This window comes from Vulpes lagopus, chromosome 3 (assembly GCF_018345385.1).
Source record: "Vulpes lagopus strain Blue_001 chromosome 3, ASM1834538v1, whole genome shotgun sequence".
Lineage (NCBI taxonomy): Eukaryota > Metazoa > Chordata > Mammalia > Carnivora > Canidae > Vulpes > Vulpes lagopus.
In genome coordinates, this window is record NC_054826.1 from 51,594,451 (window position 1) to 51,612,963 (window position 18,513).

Genomic DNA, 18,513 nt, shown 5'->3' on the forward strand with positions numbered 1-18,513 from the left:
CCCCACTCCCAGAGGGGATCCTGGTTGCGGATCCTCTTCGCTCGGCGTCCGGGGGCGTCTTGGATTGGCGAGAACTACAACTCCCAGCTTGCCCCGCGCCGCCGGGTCCTGTCGTAGTCCCTGCAGACCTCCCCTCGCAGGGGCTGCCCCCACGAGGCAGGCTTTTCTCAACCCAGGGACTGGCTGCTCTGCCAGTTGTCTGGAGGCCGACTTATTTTTTAAAGCTTCCGTTTGGGGGCCACTTAGGTGGCTCAGTGGTTGAGCTTCTGCCTTCGGCTCAGGTCCTGATCCTAGGTCCTGGGATCAAGTCCCGCATAGGGTTCCCCACAGAGAGCCTGCTTCTCCCTTTACCTGTGTCTCCGCCTCTGTGTGTCTCATGAATAAATAAAATCTTTAAAAAAATAAAATAGGGACATCTGGGTGGCTCAGCAGTTGAGTGTTTGCCTTTGGCCCAGGGGTGATCCCAGGTTAGGATCGAGTCCCGCACTGGGCTCCTTGCATGGCGCCAGCTTCTCTTCCCTCTGCCTCTGTCTCTGCCTCTCCCTGTGTCTCTCATGAATAAATAAATAAAATCTTGAAAAATAAAAATAAGCTTCTGTTTGTTAAGCTTTTACCATGTGCGAAGCAATGTTCTAAATGGTTAATGTAAATTACTTTGTTATTCTTTAAAGTCTAGCAATTCAGTAAGGGAAAATCATTATTATCCCTGTTCTATAGATTTGAAAACTGAGGCATTAGTGAAGTGAAGAGATTTTGCTAGAAGTGGCAGAGTTGGGGATTTCTACTCACTCCTGACACCTGAAGCCTGCTTTCTGCCTTAATGTGGTTCATCTCTCAACAAACATGTTTCTTTCTTCCCCTTCCCTTCATCAGAACTGCATCTACATTAAGGCCTAATTTAGGATATAGTTTGCAGATATACAGTAAAATACACGAATCTTATGTGTATAGTTTAGTGAATTTTTCATAAATGTATATCTCCACATAACTAAAACTCTGATCAAGATCTGGAACATTTTCATCAACCCAGAAAGTTCTCTTGCCCCCTCCAAGTCATTTCCCTCCAGATATAACTATTCATCTATTTCTGTCACTATTTTTTAAAAAAATATTTTACTTATCTATTCATGACAGAGAGAGAGAGAAGGCAGAGACAGGCAGAGGGAGAAGCAGGGTCCATGCAGGGAGCCCGATGTGGGACTCAATCCCCAGACTCCAGAATCACACCCTGAGCTGAAGGCAGATGCTCAACCACTGAGCCACCCAGGTGTCCCTATTCCCATCACCCCATCACTAATGATTAGTTATATGTGTTTAGAACTTTTTTTTTTAATTTTTTTATTTATGATAGGCACACAGTGAGAGAGAGAGAGGCAGAGACACAGGCAGAGGGAGAAGCAGGCTCCATGCACCGGGAGCCCGATGTGGGATTCGATCCCGGGTCTCCAGGATCGCGCCCTGGGCCAAAGGCAGGCGCCAAACCGCTGCGCCACCCAGGGATCCCGTGTTTAGAACTTTAGATTGATGGAATGGCTGGCTCTGTATTTACAGCCTAATTTCAGTGGTCATCATATTTTTGAGATCCTATCTAAAGTCCCATCCTTCCCACCATCAGCCCCAGCTTTATTGAAATATATCTGATATATGACATTATAAGTTCAACATGTACAATATGATGATTTGATACATGTATATGTTGCAAAATGTTACCACAATAACCTTGGTTGTGGTATCCTTCCCCTCACATAATTACCATTTTGTTGTTGTTTTTTTAAAGACTTTATTTATTTATTCATGAGAGGCACACAGAGAGAGGCAGAGACACAGGCAGAGGAAGAAGCAGGCTCCATGCAGGGAGCCCAATGTGGGACTTGATCCTGGGTCTGCAGGATCACGCCCTGGACTGACGGTGGCGCTTAAACTGCTGAGCCACCAGGGCTGCCCCTACCACTTTGTTGTTAACAGAGAACCTAAATAAAGCTCACTCTCATAGCAGCTTTCAAGAATAAGATACAGTATTGTTAACTGTAGTCACATGCTGTACATTAAATCTCCCCTGAACATATTCATCTTATAAGTGAAAGTTTGTACCGTTGACCAACATCAATTTCCCTCCTGCCCCAGCCCCTGGCACCCTGGCAACCACCATGTTACAATCTGTTTCTACATATTCATCGTTTTTTTTTTTTTTTTTTTTAAGATTCCGCATATACGGGCTTATTCCGCATATAGGGGCACCTGGGTGGCTCAGTTGGTTAAGCGTCCAACTCTTGGTTTCAGCTCAAGATGTGATCTCAGGCTCCTAGGATCAAGTCCTGTGTCAGGTTCTGCGTTTGGTATGGAGCCAGCTTGAGATTTTCTCTCTCCCTCTTCCTCTGCCCCTCTCACTTATGCTCCCTCTCACACAAATAAATAAATTACTTACTTAAAAAACATAGAATTAAAAATTTTAAAAAATTCCACATATAATGTATTTACATACAGTATTTACATACATACAGTAAATACATACAGTATTTGTGTGTCTGGCTTATTAGCATGATGCCATCCAGGTCCATCCATGTTGTCACAAATGGTAGGAGTTCCTTTTTTTTTTTTAGTGGCTGAATTAATATCCCACTGTGTATGTATCCCACATCTTTTTTTTATCCATTCATCTGGACAGTTAGGTTGTTTCCATGTCTCTCAGCTACTGTGAATAATACTGCCATGAACACAGAGATGTCTCTAAATCATGGAATAGTATTCCACTGTACAAATGTACAATCATTTTGAAACTCAATCTTCTGAACAAATGGCCTCTGAGCTCCAGCCTTGGTCTTTCAGTTCCCCCAAAGGTCAGGCTCTTTCTGGAAGGGGGTTTTGTACACACTATTCCCTGTGCCTGGGCTTCCCTTTTTCCTTGTCTACCTAGTCTACTCTGCTCTCATACAGATTATCCCTCTGTGGGGCAGGAAGGCCTGGTCCCCTCCAATCCTGCCAGTGCCCAGCACCAAGCACAGTGCCTGGCATAAAGTAAGTGTCAATCTCTGTCTGTTGAATGAACACCGAAGTGGCGGGGAGGCGGCCCAGGAAGGCCATGTGGCATCAAGTCACATTCCTAGAGGGCTCAGAGGCATTATTTTCCATCTTAGAACTCCACTAACTTCACTGAAAGGAAACAGCCGCATGATTATTTTCCCTTATTTTCCTGATGTGGAACCTAAAGCTCAGAGAGAGAGAGAGAGGCTTTCCTTGGGTCACACAGCCAGAAAAGGGACAGAGCTGGAAAGTGAACCTGGGTCTGCGTGGCCGCTATGCCTACCTCTGGGTGGTAGTGGGGAATGGTTGGAGGGGCCTGAGGGAAAGCTCTGGAGGAGCTGTCTCACAGCAGAGACAGGAAGCAGGATCTAGTACTCTCAGAAGGTAGACCTGATGGAAGTGGTCAGGGCAGCTCTCAACTCAATGAAACATGTATAGTTGGGGTCATGGAGCGGAGGCCATGTGAGAAGGTGAACTCCCATCACCACAGGCTTGCAAGCCATGATGGAACAGCTGCTTGGAAAGAGTGCTTTAGGGGGAATGTGTGCCCTGGAAGGGAGCTCAGGGGTCTGGGGTTAGAGAGGAGTTGGTTTCTTGGGTCCCAAATTCTTTCTAGGGTTGAAGGCTGGTGAGTGTCTGACATAAGGGACTGTTCTTGGGCTGGTCCCTTTGCTGTAGAACAGAGTAAGGAAGAAATTTTGCATACTACTAAGCTGTGTGCAACATGGAGGGGGTGACTGGGAAGTTGAGGGATTGGACACATTCACAGCAAAGAGCTACTCTCAGGGGCACCTAGGTGACTCAGCCGGTTAAGCATCTATCTGCCTTCAGCTCAGGTCATGATCCCAGGGTCCTGGGTTTGAGCCCCGCATCAGCTCCCTGCTCTGCGGAGAGCTTGCTTCTCCCTCTCCCTCTGCCTGATGCTCTCTCTACTTGTACTCTCTCTCTCATTCTCTCTGTCAAAAAAAGAAATAAAATATATTTTTTTAATAAATAAAATCTTTAAAAAAAGAGCCACTCTCAGCTCAGGCTCTCCAGGTCAACCTCTGAAGTTGTACATTGCGGGGCGGGCAGGGGAGGTGTATGGTACCTCCATGTTGCAGATGAACTAGGGGCAGCTCAGAGAGGAGTGACTTGCCCAATGTCATCCAGCCAGTCAGAGGCAAGTGAGGATTTGATTTCAACTTGATCAATTTCTGAGTACATAGTGGGTACACACAGTAGGTTGCCAGCAAAGATAAGCAGTGAGAAGTTTTTCTGACAAAATTTAAAAAAACCACACACTTAGAACAGTGGCTAGGAAGGAGCCCTGGGTGTGTATCTGAATTTTTATATCATGTGTACATCTGTTACTTGCTCTTGGGCTAAGTGCTTTACTGTATCACCTGATTTTTTTATAGGGGATGAGTAACAAAAGCAGGAAAGTTTATGAAAGCAAAAAGTACATTCTTCAGATATGAGAGTGGGTGAGCTCAAGAGAGAGAGAGCTGCACCTACCTGACTAATCTTTATAACAAATCTTGAGTTGGATTCTTCTGTTATACCCATTTTATAGATGAGGACATTGAGGTTCAGGCAGATGGCCAAGGCCCCCAGCTGGTAAGTGGTAGGGAGGGGATTAGGACCCACGTCATGTGAATCCACATCTTGCCTCTTAGCCTACTTTATAACTAACAGCCTACCTTTGCCTGAAGCTGACCCTGGGCCTGAGGCTTACTCAGATCTGGATTTTCACAGCCCTGAGCTCAGTGAGCTTCTCAGGCTGCATTGTGGCAGGCAGACAGGTGCTACTCGCGACGGGCAGAGCACCGTTGGGCCACACCTGGATCATCCAGATGCTGTCCAAAGGTCTGGCAGGCTAGAGCAACGACTGGAGTAGTGACTGGAGCAGTGATTCAGAGCTGCTGGCCCCAGGTGTCAGAGCAGGAAGGGAGGGAAGAGGCTTCGGTTTGGGGTCTGCCCTACCTGGAGCTGGGCAGAGAGACCAGGCTGACTCCCTTGGTCTGGGGAGGCCTGGAGCCTGGAGCCTTTTGGGGAGCTGCCTGCCCTTCTCAGTAGTTAGATCACCAGCGATCCCACCACATCATGACAAAACTAATATCCATTGGAACTCTATGCTGTGTTGGACACTGTGCTTGGGACTCTATTTTTTAAATGACTTTTATTTATTTATTTACTTATTTATAACATGAGCGTGGGGAGAGGCAGAGGGGGAAGGAGAGAAAGAATCTCCAGCGGACACTGCTGAGCACAGAGCCCAACATAGGGCTCAATCCCACGACTGTGCTCAGGACTTAAAATGCACGACTTCCCTCAGCCTCACCACCACCTTTGAGATAGATTTCATACGTTATCCACAATTATAGACAAGGGACTGAGGCTTAGAGAGGTGATGTAACTTACCCCATCACAATGAACCTGGCCATCTGGCCCCTGAGCCCAATCTCATAACAACCACTTTTTAAAAATGATTTTATTTATTTTTGACAGAGAGAGGGAGAAAGAGAGAGAGAGAGAGCATGAAGCAGGAGAGGGTCAGAGGGAGAAAACCTCAGGCAGACTCCACACTGAGCTCCGAGCCCCATGCAGAGCTCCATCCCAAGATCCTGATGACCTGATCCGAAATCAAGAGTCGGACACCCAACTGACTGAGCCACCTAGGCACCCCTTTTAAAAGATTTTATTATTTTTTAAAAATTTTTATTTATTTATTCATGAGAGACACAGACAGAGAGGCAGAGACACAGGCAGAGGGAGAAGCAGGTTCCTCACAGGATCCTGGATCAGAGATCACTTCTCGAGCTGAAAGTGGACACTCAACCGCTGACCCACCCAGGTGACCCAAGATTTTACTATTTTTAAGTAATCTCCATACCCAACATGGGGCTTGAACTCACAACCCTGAGATAAAGAGTCACATGCCCCCATGCTAAGCCAGCCAAGCACCCCTTAACAATCACCTTATAATAATCGTCGCAAGTGCCGTCCACCTCCTGCAGTGTCTGTTCCTTGGAGACACACAAGAGGACATGCCCCTTGGGTATCAGAACTCAAATCACCTTGGCTCCCAGATCCTGACAGTTGGCATGCTCTCTGTCTCCCTCCCCTCCATATCCCTGCCCCTGTGTGTGTGTGTGTGTGTGTGTGTGTGTGTATTCAGTGGGTGGATACTGGACGTAACGGATCCTGTTTTTTTTTTCTTTGCTTTGTCTGCTGAGAAGCTTAGAGTGCAATTCATGACCTTCTGACCAGTAACCAGAACTCAAATATTTTGTGGATTCTCTTCAGGCCTATATTTTTGTTTTTCTCATACTTTTCCCTTCATCCTGTTTTCTTCATCTTTTAAAGCTTGTTGAAACATATATTTCCTTTCCATTTTTAAAACTGTGCTAAAATACACATAAAACTCACAATTTTACTATTTTCAAATGTACAATTCAGAAGTATTAAGGACATTTATAATGTGGTAAAACCATCCCCACCATCCATCTCCAGAACTAATTTTTTTTTTCCAGAACTAATTTCATCTTGCAAAACTACAACTCTGTCCCCATTAAACAACTTACTCCCTCTCCCCCAGCCCCTCTGGTAACTACCATTCTACTTTCTGTTCCTATGAGTCCAACTACTTTAGACACCTTGTGTAAGTAGAATTATACAGTATGTGTCCTTCTGTGACTGGCTTATTTCACTCAGCATAATGACCTCAAGGCTCATCCACATTGTGGCATGTGTGATAAATTCCTTCCTTTTTAAGGCTGAATAACACTCCATTGTGTGTACACACCACATTTTGTCCATCCATTCATCTGTCAATGGACACTGGGTTGTTTCCACGTTTTAGCTAATGTGAATAAGGATGTTATGAACATGGGTGTACGCAAAGCATGTGTACTTTGATCATCTGTTTTAAATTTAGGGGGTTGTAAGTGGGGGTAGGGAACAAACATACGTAATAAAGTGCCTGACATATAGTAACATCTAATCTATATCTATGGAGTTGGGCACTGTCCTTGCCCATGAGGAGAGGGCCACCAAAGAATGGCTGGTGACCTCGTACTGGGGGTCTTCTTTCTCCCAGATCAACACAGGGATGGTTGGGCCAGCGGCCAGAGAGGGATCTGGGGGCTCAGACCCTGCTGGGAGCCCACAGCACCTGGATGGTATTTAAAGCCAGGGTGGCTCAGGGAGTTAAGCATGTGCCTTTGGCTCAGGTCATGATCCCAAGGTCCTGGGTTCAAGCCCCACATCCTCCCTGCTCAGCAGGGTTCCTGCTTCTCCCTCTGCCTCGGCCTGCCACTGCCTCCTTGTGCTTGCTCTCTCTCTCTCTGTTAAATAAAGAAACAAAATCTTTAAAAAACCCAAAGCCAGCCTGGGGGTGGATGAGCCTCTGGGGGAGGGGAGATACCTCCTGAGGGGCTCAGTGAACGGGAATATTAGCAACAATAGGCAGGAGAGTGCATTATTCAAGCTCATGGTTGCCCTCCCTCTTCTCTGAAAACCTCACAGATGCCTCTGAAGCCTCCACGTTTGATCCCTCTCCTCACCTAACCACTCTCTCGCCTTCTCCACAGGCTTCCTGTCACTGAGGCCTCTTCTAGCTAGGAGGGGATGGGGCTCCTAGGTGTCACTTTCTGACTGTTACCCTGCCCACCTCCTGCAGGTCCTCTGGGCTCAGGCTCTGCCAGGCCTTTTCTCCCGTGGCCGGAGCCTCCCATTCCGTGTCACCTCAGTCCTGCCCTCTTGCCCCCTCACTAACCATGGTCCGAGCCTGTTGAGGAGTCAGTCCCATCCTTACCATCCTGGGGGGTGTGGTCTCTGGCAGGGTTAATGATTGCTCAGAGGAGGAGGAGATGGTGCCAAAGTCTGCTGGCTGCTGCGCTGTCACAGGCCCCAGAAGGTGCCCGCCGGTGCCCATCCACCGCCTCCACAGCCCCTCTGGGGCACAGGTAGGGACTGCCCAGCCTGGCTGCAGCAGGGGCTCAGGAGACTTCTGGCCAGGGGTAAGGACCGAGTGGGGTTGTAGGGGCTGAGGTGGGCTCTGGGGGTCCCACCCAGCTGGGTGGGAGTGCCGGTACTGGGTTGGGTGGATCTGGAGCAGCTTCCCAGTCTGACAGTGAGGCCTGTTTCCTCTCAGTGTGGGGCTGGTACGATTCCCAGATTCTGATGGCTCCCCTCCCTTCCAAGTCCTGGGGTCATTTGGACACAGGGAGTTTTCTTCATAGGACAGAAGGGAGGCAGTTCCCTCAGGCAAGCACGGTAGCCTGCCTGGGCCTCTCTCACAAGAAGCTCAAGGGGGTAAAGACAGAGTGACTGGGCTTTCTCCCAGAGCAAGGACAAAGAATGGGGCCCTTAGCTCAACTGCTTGGGTTCAGATCTTAGCTCCATCCTGGCTTTGTGGGGCTCTGTAGCTCTTTTGGACCCTGGTTTCCCTATCTGTAGAATCAGGGTGGTCACAGCATGGGAAGGGAGCTGGGGAGCCCTGAAGCAGAGCCAGACCTCTGGTCCACCATGGATTTGAGTGCCACCTCAGCCAGCGCTAGGAAGTGTCAGGACTGAGGGCTTGACCTCAGCTCTGGCTCATTCCAGACTTGGGTGCCAGGTGGAGACTCAGCGGAGAGCCATGGGCAGGGTAGGCCTAGGCAGGCACTGCGGGGCTGGGGCACCAGATGCCCAGCTCGGGCTCAGGGAACAGTGGGATCCAACTGATGGAAACCTGTGTGTGGACTCTATGGTTCTTTTTTTTTTTTTTTTTTGGACTCTATGGTTCTTAACCTCACCCCGTTTCTTAGCAAGGACACTGAAGGGCTTGCCTGGGGAGTGGGGTGCTGGGGCCATAGAGCACAGTGAGTAAGTGTGATTCTGGAATGCAAACCAGGACCCTTTGACTCCATTATCTGTCTGCCGTTGAAGCAGTCAGGGTGATGAACACTGGAGGCACCCCATGGCAGGGAGCCCGGTGCCCTTGGGGTCCACAGCCTTGCACCAGTGCTCCCTGGATGGGCCAGCATTTGCCCATGGAGTCGATTGGAGCCCAGACGAAGGCTTGCCCAGGGACTCCAGGGATTCCTGGATTTTCTTTAATTTTTAAAGATTTAATTATTTATTCATGAGAGATACACAGAGCAGCAGAGACACAGGCAGAGGAAGAAGCAGGCTCCATGCAGGAAGCCCTATGTGGGCGACTCGATCCCGGGATTCAGGATCATGCCCTGAGCCAAAGGTAGATGCTCAACTGCTAAGCCACCCAGGCATCCCTAGGGACTCCTGGATTTAAAGCTAGTCTGGATCTAACACTGTGTCCCTTGCTCTTGGATATCACTCTTTGAGCTTCTCTGAGCCTCAGTTTTCTCACCTGGACCCTGGGACAATAATTCCTACAGCTAGAGCACAGCTGTGAGAAGTAAAGAGCAGAAGTGAAAGTATGTGGTGAGCTGGAGGTGGTAGTGGCCGTGGTGGGCAAGTTAGCTCTTGGGTGGCCTGTGGGTGATGAGGGCCACTTTCCTCTCTGGTCCTTCTGGAGGCCCTGGGCACATCTAGTATCCTCACTCCCAGTCTGGGAGATAGTCTGAGAGCCCTGGACTGTTGGGACCTGTGGCTGGTGCCTCCTCCCACTGAGGCCAAGGATCCAGTGCTTCCAGGGCCAGGGCGGGGGAACTTCCTTCCAGCCAGAGGGGCCTCCCGGGGGCCCTGCATGTATCATGCAGCCAGCAAAGGTTGAGAAGTACTCTCATTCACCTCTGTGCCCTTTTTTGCCCCTCTTCTAAGCAACTTTTTGAAAGTAAGGAAAGTGTGGGAGGAAGGAAGCTAGAATTTCTAGAATGTATAGAGTCCTATTTTTTAGAAGGCAACCTGAGAGATGGAAGAGGTAAAAAGAGCCTCTGCATGTGGCTGCATGATATTGGGGCTGAGGAGAGACTGCCTCCTTTGAGCCCAGGCTACCTGGCGTAGCAGAGGACCTGGGCAGATGGTGTAGCAGAAGCCCGGGGTGGATTGGCCAGGGCACCGTGAAGGCCTTTCCCCAGTCCCAGACCATAGGCAACTCCATTCAAGTCTTGTTCATTTGCAATTGCTCTGTCCCCTGCCCTTGCTGGGAGACCAGGAACTTAGAGGCCAGAAGAGGGGCCCACCAAAGCATAAAGAGTGGCAGGGCACCTGACCAGGCCTTAGAGGATGGAGAGAATTTGCATATATGCAGAAGGCAAGGGAAAGCGTTCTGGGTGCAGGGGGCAGCATATGCAAATGCCTGGGGGTGGGGGAATAGAGGGTGTGGACTGAGAACAGGAGCATTTAGTGCCACTGGACCACAGGATGGGGAAGGGGAGCAGCTTGTTGGGAAGAGAAACCTAGGACCCATGAGGACTTAGCCTGCAGGGCCCAGGGGCAGGAAGTGTGTCCCTGCAGCCAGCCAGAGCCATGGCAGAGGTTTGTGCTTGGGAGTAGCCATGCCCAGTGGGGGAGGTTTATTCTTGTTCCTTCTCCAGCTCACACGGGCCCTGTTTGCATTTTTCTCAAATGACCAAATCCAGAAATGACACTCTGGACCAAAGAACTTTGGCCTCATTACGATCAAATGAGTGCGTGTGTGTAAAAAGTCTCTAACAAGGGGCCAAGATTGTTTGAAACTCAGGGTGGAGTCCAGAAAGAGCACTGGACTGGGTGGGATGGGAGTCAGAGGGGCGGCATCCAACTTTGCCCCCAGCTGGCTTGGAGACATTGGCAGGAGCCTCATCCTCCTTGAAACTCTGATGTAAAGGAGGTTGATAGCCACCTCTCCCTTCTGGAGGGATGGTCTGGACCAGATGCAGGGGCGAGACTTTGGGTATGCCTTACTCTGGTGTAGAGCGTCATCACTGTTGCTCTGAGTAAGGATCAGAAGGCTTCTTGAGGCCCCTTGAGAATGGGAGGGGAAGTTGAAAGAAGCTTCCACGAGCGATAAGTGTAGCTGGCTATAGGAAGGGGACCTCAGTGACCCTGGAGGATGAAGCTACCAGTGAAGGGTGCTCTCCCTCTACCTTGTCCTTGGGAGCCCTGCAGTGCCTGGGGGAAGTCTGGCTGATGAGGAAGAGAAAACCAGAAGCTGGGAAAGAGAGAGCACAGACTTCCTGCTTTGGGTTCTGATCTCATTACTGACTGGATGACGACGTCCCTTCTGCTCCTGGATTGTGATGTGCTGAAGTAGATGGCACAGGTACAAAGTGCCAGGCATAGCATATGGCCCATCCTTGCCATCCTTCCCTAGGAGGAGTGGGTCCCCAGGGCAGGAGTTTCCTCTTTTCCCCATTGTACTTTGTCATGGTGAAAAGCACATGTTGCATGCCTGTGGCTACATACTTACTCACTAATTGTCCTGTGGCTGCTGAGTCACCTCTGAAGGAGAGGAGGCAAGACAACAGAAGAGGTGAGGGGTGAGGTCCAAGATTGCACAGCAAGGGGAAGTCAGGGCTAGCTGCATCCAGCCAGTGTAAACGTGCCCGGGATTTTGCCATGTGGTGGATGCCAGCAGCCTACCACCATCACCAGTGTCCAACTCCACCTGTGGGGCTCCTGCGCGCTTGCTGCTGTCACCCCTCTCCCCATGGGCTGCCACCAGCTCCATCTGCCTCTCCACCCTCATCATCACAAATGTTACAAGTGCATCTGTCCCGACCTCATCACCACCACCACCATCATGGCTTCCATCCCCACTGTCATCCCTACCCCCAGGCAAACTGATGTCCTGGTTCCAACCCACCTCCATGACCAGCTCCAGGACTGCCTCAGTCACTACATTTGACCTCAGCCACATCAAGCCAGCACCTTCCACAGCACGGCCACCTGTTTCTCACGGAGGACTGGGAGTAGCAGTCATAAGGTGAAGATGACCCCACAATAGGCAGAAGGAAGGGATTTGCATTTGCTGAGCACCTTCTGTGTGCTGAGTGGTGAGCTGGCACGGTCTATTCCCATTCATTCCTCCAACCCCTTATGACTCCTTAGGGTTGTCAGTCCCATCTTACAAATGAGGAAATGGGCTCAGAGGAGGGCGGGAATTGCCCAGAGAGCCTCTGTTGCTTCTCTTGAGGGTCTATAAGCAATTTGCATCTCTGACCTTTAGTTTCCCCATATGTAAAGTGGATATAGCGGTGCCTATCGTGAGTGTTCTCGTGTCGAGTAGTGCCCAGCTCAGTGTCTGGCGCGGAGTAGATCTTCCTTATGTGGTAGCATTGGTGCTCACTGCCATAAGGCTTAACAGCCACCACTTAGGCAGTCCACTGAGGTATTCCATTGAGATGTTGGTGACATCTTTCTTGACCATTCCTTGGTGTTTCCACGCTTAGTTATTTCCATTTTCCATGATCATAAATAACCACTCGTGATGAGCAATTTGCTGCTGAAATAGCTTCCTTATTTTAGGTTTGTTGGGTTACCAGGTCAGAAAGGACAAATATTTTGAAGGTTTGGGGTTCACAGCTGAACTGGGGTTTTCCCTTCCTGCTGGAGCCCTGGCAGAAGGTGAAGGTTGCGCTCTTCCCTCTGTGCATGGGAGAGACCCCCTCACTTGTAGCTGTGAGCTCCTTTGAGTCTGTTTCTCTGTCCGCAAAATGGGTTGCCACAGAGGTTAAATTACGTGAATTTCAAATGTCCTGCCTCCAAAATATCTCTCTATTCTTGCCTCTTAGTCTCTGTCACTCCCCTGGTTAAAACCTCGAAATGACCCTCTATTTTCCTTAGAATACAGCAGACCATCCACACCGAGTCTTACAGGGTCAGGTACTGGCTGCCTCTGCCTGCTTCCCTATCCCTGTTTCCCTCCCTGCCCTTCTCTCCCTTTGCTCCAGCCACAGGGCTCCTCTTTCCAATTCCTAGAACACACCCAGTTCTTAGTTGACCAGGTGCCATTCTCTCATGTTGACCGGGCAACCTGGAGCAACCTTATAACAGTGCTTGCTTTAGCAGTGTAGTATGGGACTGAATTTTTTTTTCAAAGATTTTAAGTACTCTCTACACCCAACATGTGGCACCAACTCACAACCCCCATATCAAGAATCTCATGCTCCACCAACTGAGCCAGTGGAAGTACCCCCTGGGTACTGAATTTTAAAAATTTAAATAATACTACAAGATTTATAATAACAATCAGCTTCTGAGTTTCCTTTTCCCATTATTTTTGTTTGATTTGGCTTGGATTTTTCAGTGTCCATCACTGGTGTACAGGTTTCTACAATTTGTTTTTGTATTTGCCAATTTCCATGGTGTAAATACTTCCACCCTGGCTGATTTCAAGCCACAAATATAATGCCAACCAGCTTGTAAAATTCTTATAGCTATGACAGTTTTCATAAGCAGCTCCAGCATGCTATGGCATCTGTCTTCCCTTCAATGTCTGATGGTCCTTGTTCATGACTAAGAACAAGGCTCTAAGTCCAGTGGGGTCCCTGGGTTGTGGGGGACCTTTTCTTTTGGAGGCCACGTCATAATGTGACCCAATGGATGCCCCACATTTCAGAATCTGTAGGTTTTTTTCTCTTGAGTGGGTCCATTTTCTCTGTTTTTCATTTCTGGTGGTTGGAGGAGGTGCTTTATCATCATCTCCCAGTGCTTTTGGGACGGAGATGGGGGTAGGGGCTGAGAGGGTCACCATTTGGTATACAGTCTTTCACTTAGCCACCTGTTTTGCTGTGGTGCCCCACCTCTACCAGGCCTAGTGCCCCGGGGACAGATCTTTCTGATTCAGCCTCTCCAGGAAGGAGGCTCTAAGTATATTTTCTAGTGTGTGGGGAGGTGGGGTGTCAGCTCCCTCACTGCATGGATGGGGGGAATGGTATCTGGGAGTCTAATGGCTTCATATGCAAACTTTCAACCAATTTTCCCGCTTTTAGGCCACCCTGCACCTCTGTTTCCAGGAACTTCTAGAACCTTCAATCCTTGGCCTTGCTGGGCTTTTGAGCTGGAACCTGTTGGTGCCATACCTACTCTGGTTATTTGTTTATTTATTTATTTATTTATTTATTTATTTATTTATTGAAATTTATTTAATTTACTTTATTTTTAAAATTTATTTGAGAGAGAGAGAGAAAGTGAGCAAGCGAGCACAGGTGGGGCAGAGGGAGAGGGAAACAAGCATATGCTACACTGGGCAGGGAGCCCGATGTAGGGCTCTATCCAGAACCCTGAGATCATGACCCAAACCTAAAACAAGAGTTGGACACTTACCCAACTGAACCACCCAGGTACCCCCTACTCTGGTTTTAACTATCATTAGCTTGATAAGTTGTTCATCTTTCAATTCTTTCTTTTTTCCTTTCAAACTTCTATAATCTACCATCGTTTTAGTGGTGTTTCAAGTGGAGATGAATGCTGATTCCTCCATGCTGAATAGGGAGCTTTCTCTTCCACTCCTCACAGATTGTCCTTTTCTTGTCCTTCAGACATGTAACTTCCTCAGAGACTCTGCCCTATGCATTTCCATTATTCACTGCTGTGTAACAAACCACCCCAAGACTTACTGGCAAACAGCAACAGTCATTTATTATATTAGAAATCTACCATTCGGGCAGGGCTTAGACCAGATGGCTCGTTGGGAGGTAGAGCGTCCTTTTTGGGATGGTTTATGCACACAGCTCCCTCACATGGGTGGGTGGATGTTGGCTGTTCACTGGGAGCTCAGTTGGGCTGTTGGCCAGGGGCTCTGTTGGTCATGAGTCTTTTCAAGAGACTGCTGGGGCTTTCTTGTAGCATGGCTGCTGAGTTCCAAGAGAGAGTGTTCCAAGAGACTAGAAGGGGAAACTGCCAGTATCTTGGGGCCAGAGCCTGGAAACTGGCACGGCATCACTGGAGCCATATTCTATCAGTCAGTCATGGGGCCTGCCCAGATGTCTTAATCATAAAACCAGTGGGATTTTTAATTTATGGAGATGACTGTGTAATGACATTGAAAAGCTAAGGCCATTGAAAGATTTTTATTAGAGGAGAGGGCCTGCCATGCCATGTAGGGCCACACGGGGAAGCATTCGGTCAGGACATGGAAGGAGAGAGGAGAAAGCGTGACCCAGAGCCTTAAAGCATTTTCCATGGGAAGGAAGGTGGGAAGGAGGCTGCAGGTCAGGCAGTGGAGCAAGCTTAGGATTGAATAGTTGGAATAATTTTGGCAGGCTATAGGGGTCATCCTTAGTTGTCCAGTGCTTGGCTCTGGGGTGACTCAGGGCGGGGAGAATATTGACTTGGTGTATGAGTTAGATGAAGGAGGGAGTTGGAGTGTGGGCTCTGGATTGGTTGGTTTGTACAGGAAAGGAGTGTTTGCAGGCAAGTCATCTGCCATCTCTGGGAACCAGCTTGCCTGGGGAAGGTTGGCAAGGCGCCCTGAGATGTTAAAAACCTCATAAATAGAATGAAAACGTAATGAATGTACCAGATTCAAGGGGGGCAGACATAGTCTTCATCTCTTCTTGGGAGTAGAGTCAAAAGGTTTGTAGCCCTTTTTATCTGCCATACTGCCTGAAGTAGCACCTCTTTTATGCTCCTACAATGGTCACATTCCCTTCCTTCATAGCATGAATGCAGCAAGCAGTCAGCACTTCATTTACTTGCTTAGAGCCTGTCTTTTTCCCAAAAAAATATTTTATTTGTTTGAGAGAGAGAGAGAGCAAGAGTGGGGTGAGGGGCAGAGGGAAGCAAATTCCCCGCTGAGCCCAATGCAGGGCTCAATCCCAGGATTCCAGGATCATGACCAGAGCCAAAGGCAGACACTTAACCAACTGAGCCACCCAGGCACCCTAGGGTCTGTCTTATTCACTAAGCCTTGAGCTCAGTGAAGGCAGCACCTTGGCTCTTTTGCTTGCAATTATTCGCCCAATGCTGGGAACAAGATCTAGCCTTTAGGAGACGTGCATAAATACCTATTAAAAGAATGAATGAATGAATCCAGGTACTCAGCACATAGCAGGTGCCCAGGAAATGTCAGTGGATATTTAAAATTATCAACCCTCTTATGGCCATGAGAGGCATGAGAGGTGAAGAGGGACATAGTTAGAAATGAAGCTGGGGGGATGCCTGGGTGGCTTAATGGTTGAGCATCTGTCTTCGGCTCAGGACGTGATCCCCGGCGTCCAGGATCAAGTCCTGCATTGGGCTCCCTGCAAGGAGCCTGCTTATCCCTCTATGTCTCTGCCTCTCTATCTCTGTGTCTCTCATGAATAAATAAATAAAATCTTAAAAATAATGAAGCTGGGGAGGGAGGTGGCTGTCAGGTGTGGATGGTCTATGGAAGCCCTTTTATGGAGTTTGGGTTCAGGCAATGGGGAGCCATCAAAGGGCTTTAAACAGAGGAGGGAGGTCATCAGAGGGGTTGAGGAAGGATTACTTGGGCTAAGTGAACTGGTTTAAAGACCCAAGGGAGGGAGGCCTGGAGGGGGGCTGAGCCAGGGGATGGGGGAAGGTGGCTGTGAGTGTGGCTACTGTGGGATGGAGGGAAATGCCAGGTTCACCATAGATTAAATGTAGGGCACTCCAGAAAAGGAGAGCCAAGGGTGACCTGAGCAAATGGGTACATCCCTGAGGCAGGAACTTGGGAGGAGGGGAAGGTGGCATGAGGGAGAAGACTTCTGGGTTTTGATGTTTCATTGTCAAGGTTCAGCTCTGGAAGTCATTCTTACTCTGCTATCTCTTTCTCTCCCCCTTGGAGGACCCCATTTTTTGGAATCAGCCAGAGATTGGGGTCATTTTCTCTTGGTTCTCCCATAGCTTTGGAGTCCTTCCCAAACTGACCTGACCAGGTAACCCTCCTGCTGTGGAGCATCTCACAGGGCCAGTGTTCCATGGAGCACACTTTGGGAAAGGTGGCAAAGGCAGCTATTAGATGTGTCAGCAAGTAGGACAAAGGACCCTGTCTACCCATAGAGCCTCTGGATTGTCCTGGTTAAGTCACTGTCCCTCTTTGGGCACCTGATTGTGAAGGATGCTATTAGCTTAGACACTGCACATAGGCAGGGTAGAGTCATGGTTGGGGGAATGAATTCTGGAATCCAAAACTTGTGTTCAGAGCACGGTCTTGTCATAGATTCCCTGTGTGCCTCAGGAAAGCCCTTTCTTCTCTCAGCTACCTCATAGTTGCAGGGATATCAAGATTATGCATATAACATGCTTAGAGCAGTACCTGCTACACAAGGACCCTGAATTCTAGAGCCAAGTTTGGGTCATTCTCAAGCTGGAATTCTAGACCAGGCTCAGCTACCCTGCCCACCCCTCTGGGTTCCCCCTCTAACTTGATTCCTCCACCCTGGAACATCTGGAGAGTGGCAGCGGGTGATAGGGGCCCTGGAAGGGTAGTGGTGGGCAAGCCTGGCTCAGACCCTCCCACCAAAGGGAGGGAGGCCTAAGTATAGTTGCCTCCTTTCCTGATGCGTCTTCCCTTGGTCTTTTCAGACATAATGGCGTGGCCGTGGCTATCCTGCCTCCTGCTTCTTACCCTCGTGGTATCTGGTGGGTGCCTCCCCTCCCCTACCAGAGTGGTACTAATGTGGAGATCCTTGGCAGGCCCTCCAGAAGAGAGGGGCACTGCTTCATTAGCAAACCCCCAGTTCCCATGACCCAGCTCCATGCTTGGCTGCCCTGGGGAGGTCTAGGGAGGACCCCAGGCGGGTGAGCTAGGCTGAAGGTTGGGACTGGTGTGGGCTCCCATTAGGGTAGGTGGGGAGTAAGCTTTGCAGGGGCATCTAGGTGTTCCAGTGGTCTATGTTCCTACAGTGGAAGCCAATGTGGCCCCGACATTCTCTGGAAACATGACGAGAGTGAATTTGCCTGAGGACCTACCAGTGGGTGAGTAACCATCCCTGTGCACAGACTGTGCCAAGCCCCTACCCAAAGAGGGCCCCAGGGACTCCCTTATGGGCTGGCTTCCCATCCTTGCATTTCTATGGCTCATCATGGGGCAAAGGTGGCCTGAAGGGAGTTTTTTCTAGAAGTTTGTTTTCTCCTCTTCAGCTTTTGTGTCAAGGCCCTCACACAGTGTCAAGTAACCAAGATACCCCATGAGAACATTCCTTCTGTTACCCATCCCATCTCTTACTGGTGTTTCTGATACCCCGAGGAGAGAGGATCCACCTGAGACCATGCTTTCTCTTCCACCTCTCACACTTGCTAAATTTCCTCCACCCCCTGCTTTTCTCCCCTCTAAACAGGGAGCAGGTTTCTGGCTCAAAGACTTTTACACACTTCTTGCCAGAAGTTAATAACAGTGCTTCACTTTATTTATTTATTTATTTATTTTAAATTTATTTTAAAGATTTTATTTATTTATTCGTGAGAGACACACAGAGAAAGAGAGGTAGATACACAGGCAGAGGGAGAAGCAGGCTCCATGCAGGGAGCCCAACGTGGGACTCGATCCTGGGTCTCGAGGATCACACCCTGGGCTGCAGGCAGCACTAAACCGCTGAGCCACCGGGGCTGCCCCCCAGTGCTTTACTTTAATTGCCTTTGTTTATAGAGCTACTTTCTATCTATGGCAAGTGA

At 49.0% G+C, this 18,513-nt stretch overlaps 1 protein-coding gene across 3 annotated transcripts in view; it reads left to right on the forward strand.

Annotated features, from left to right (window-relative positions):
• The first annotated feature begins 7,893 nt into the window (after positions 1–7,893).
• CDHR2 (cadherin related family member 2) overlaps positions 7,894–18,513 on the forward strand; it is a 35,603-nt gene continuing 24,983 nt past the window's right edge. Inside the window, exons 1-4 of one of the 3 annotated variants that reach the window (XM_041750238.1) lie at positions 7,905–8,024; positions 11,728–11,875; positions 17,425–17,481; positions 17,746–17,817. In XM_041750238.1, the coding sequence (XP_041606172.1) occupies positions 17,430–17,481; positions 17,746–17,817 (124 nt within the window). In that variant the 5' untranslated portion in view covers positions 7,905–8,024; positions 11,728–11,875; positions 17,425–17,429. Of the gene's footprint in view, positions 8,025–11,727; positions 11,876–17,424; positions 17,482–17,745; positions 17,818–18,513 lie in introns of all 3 variants that reach the window. The other 2 variants (XM_041750237.1, XM_041750236.1) reach the window with 2 other exon arrangements.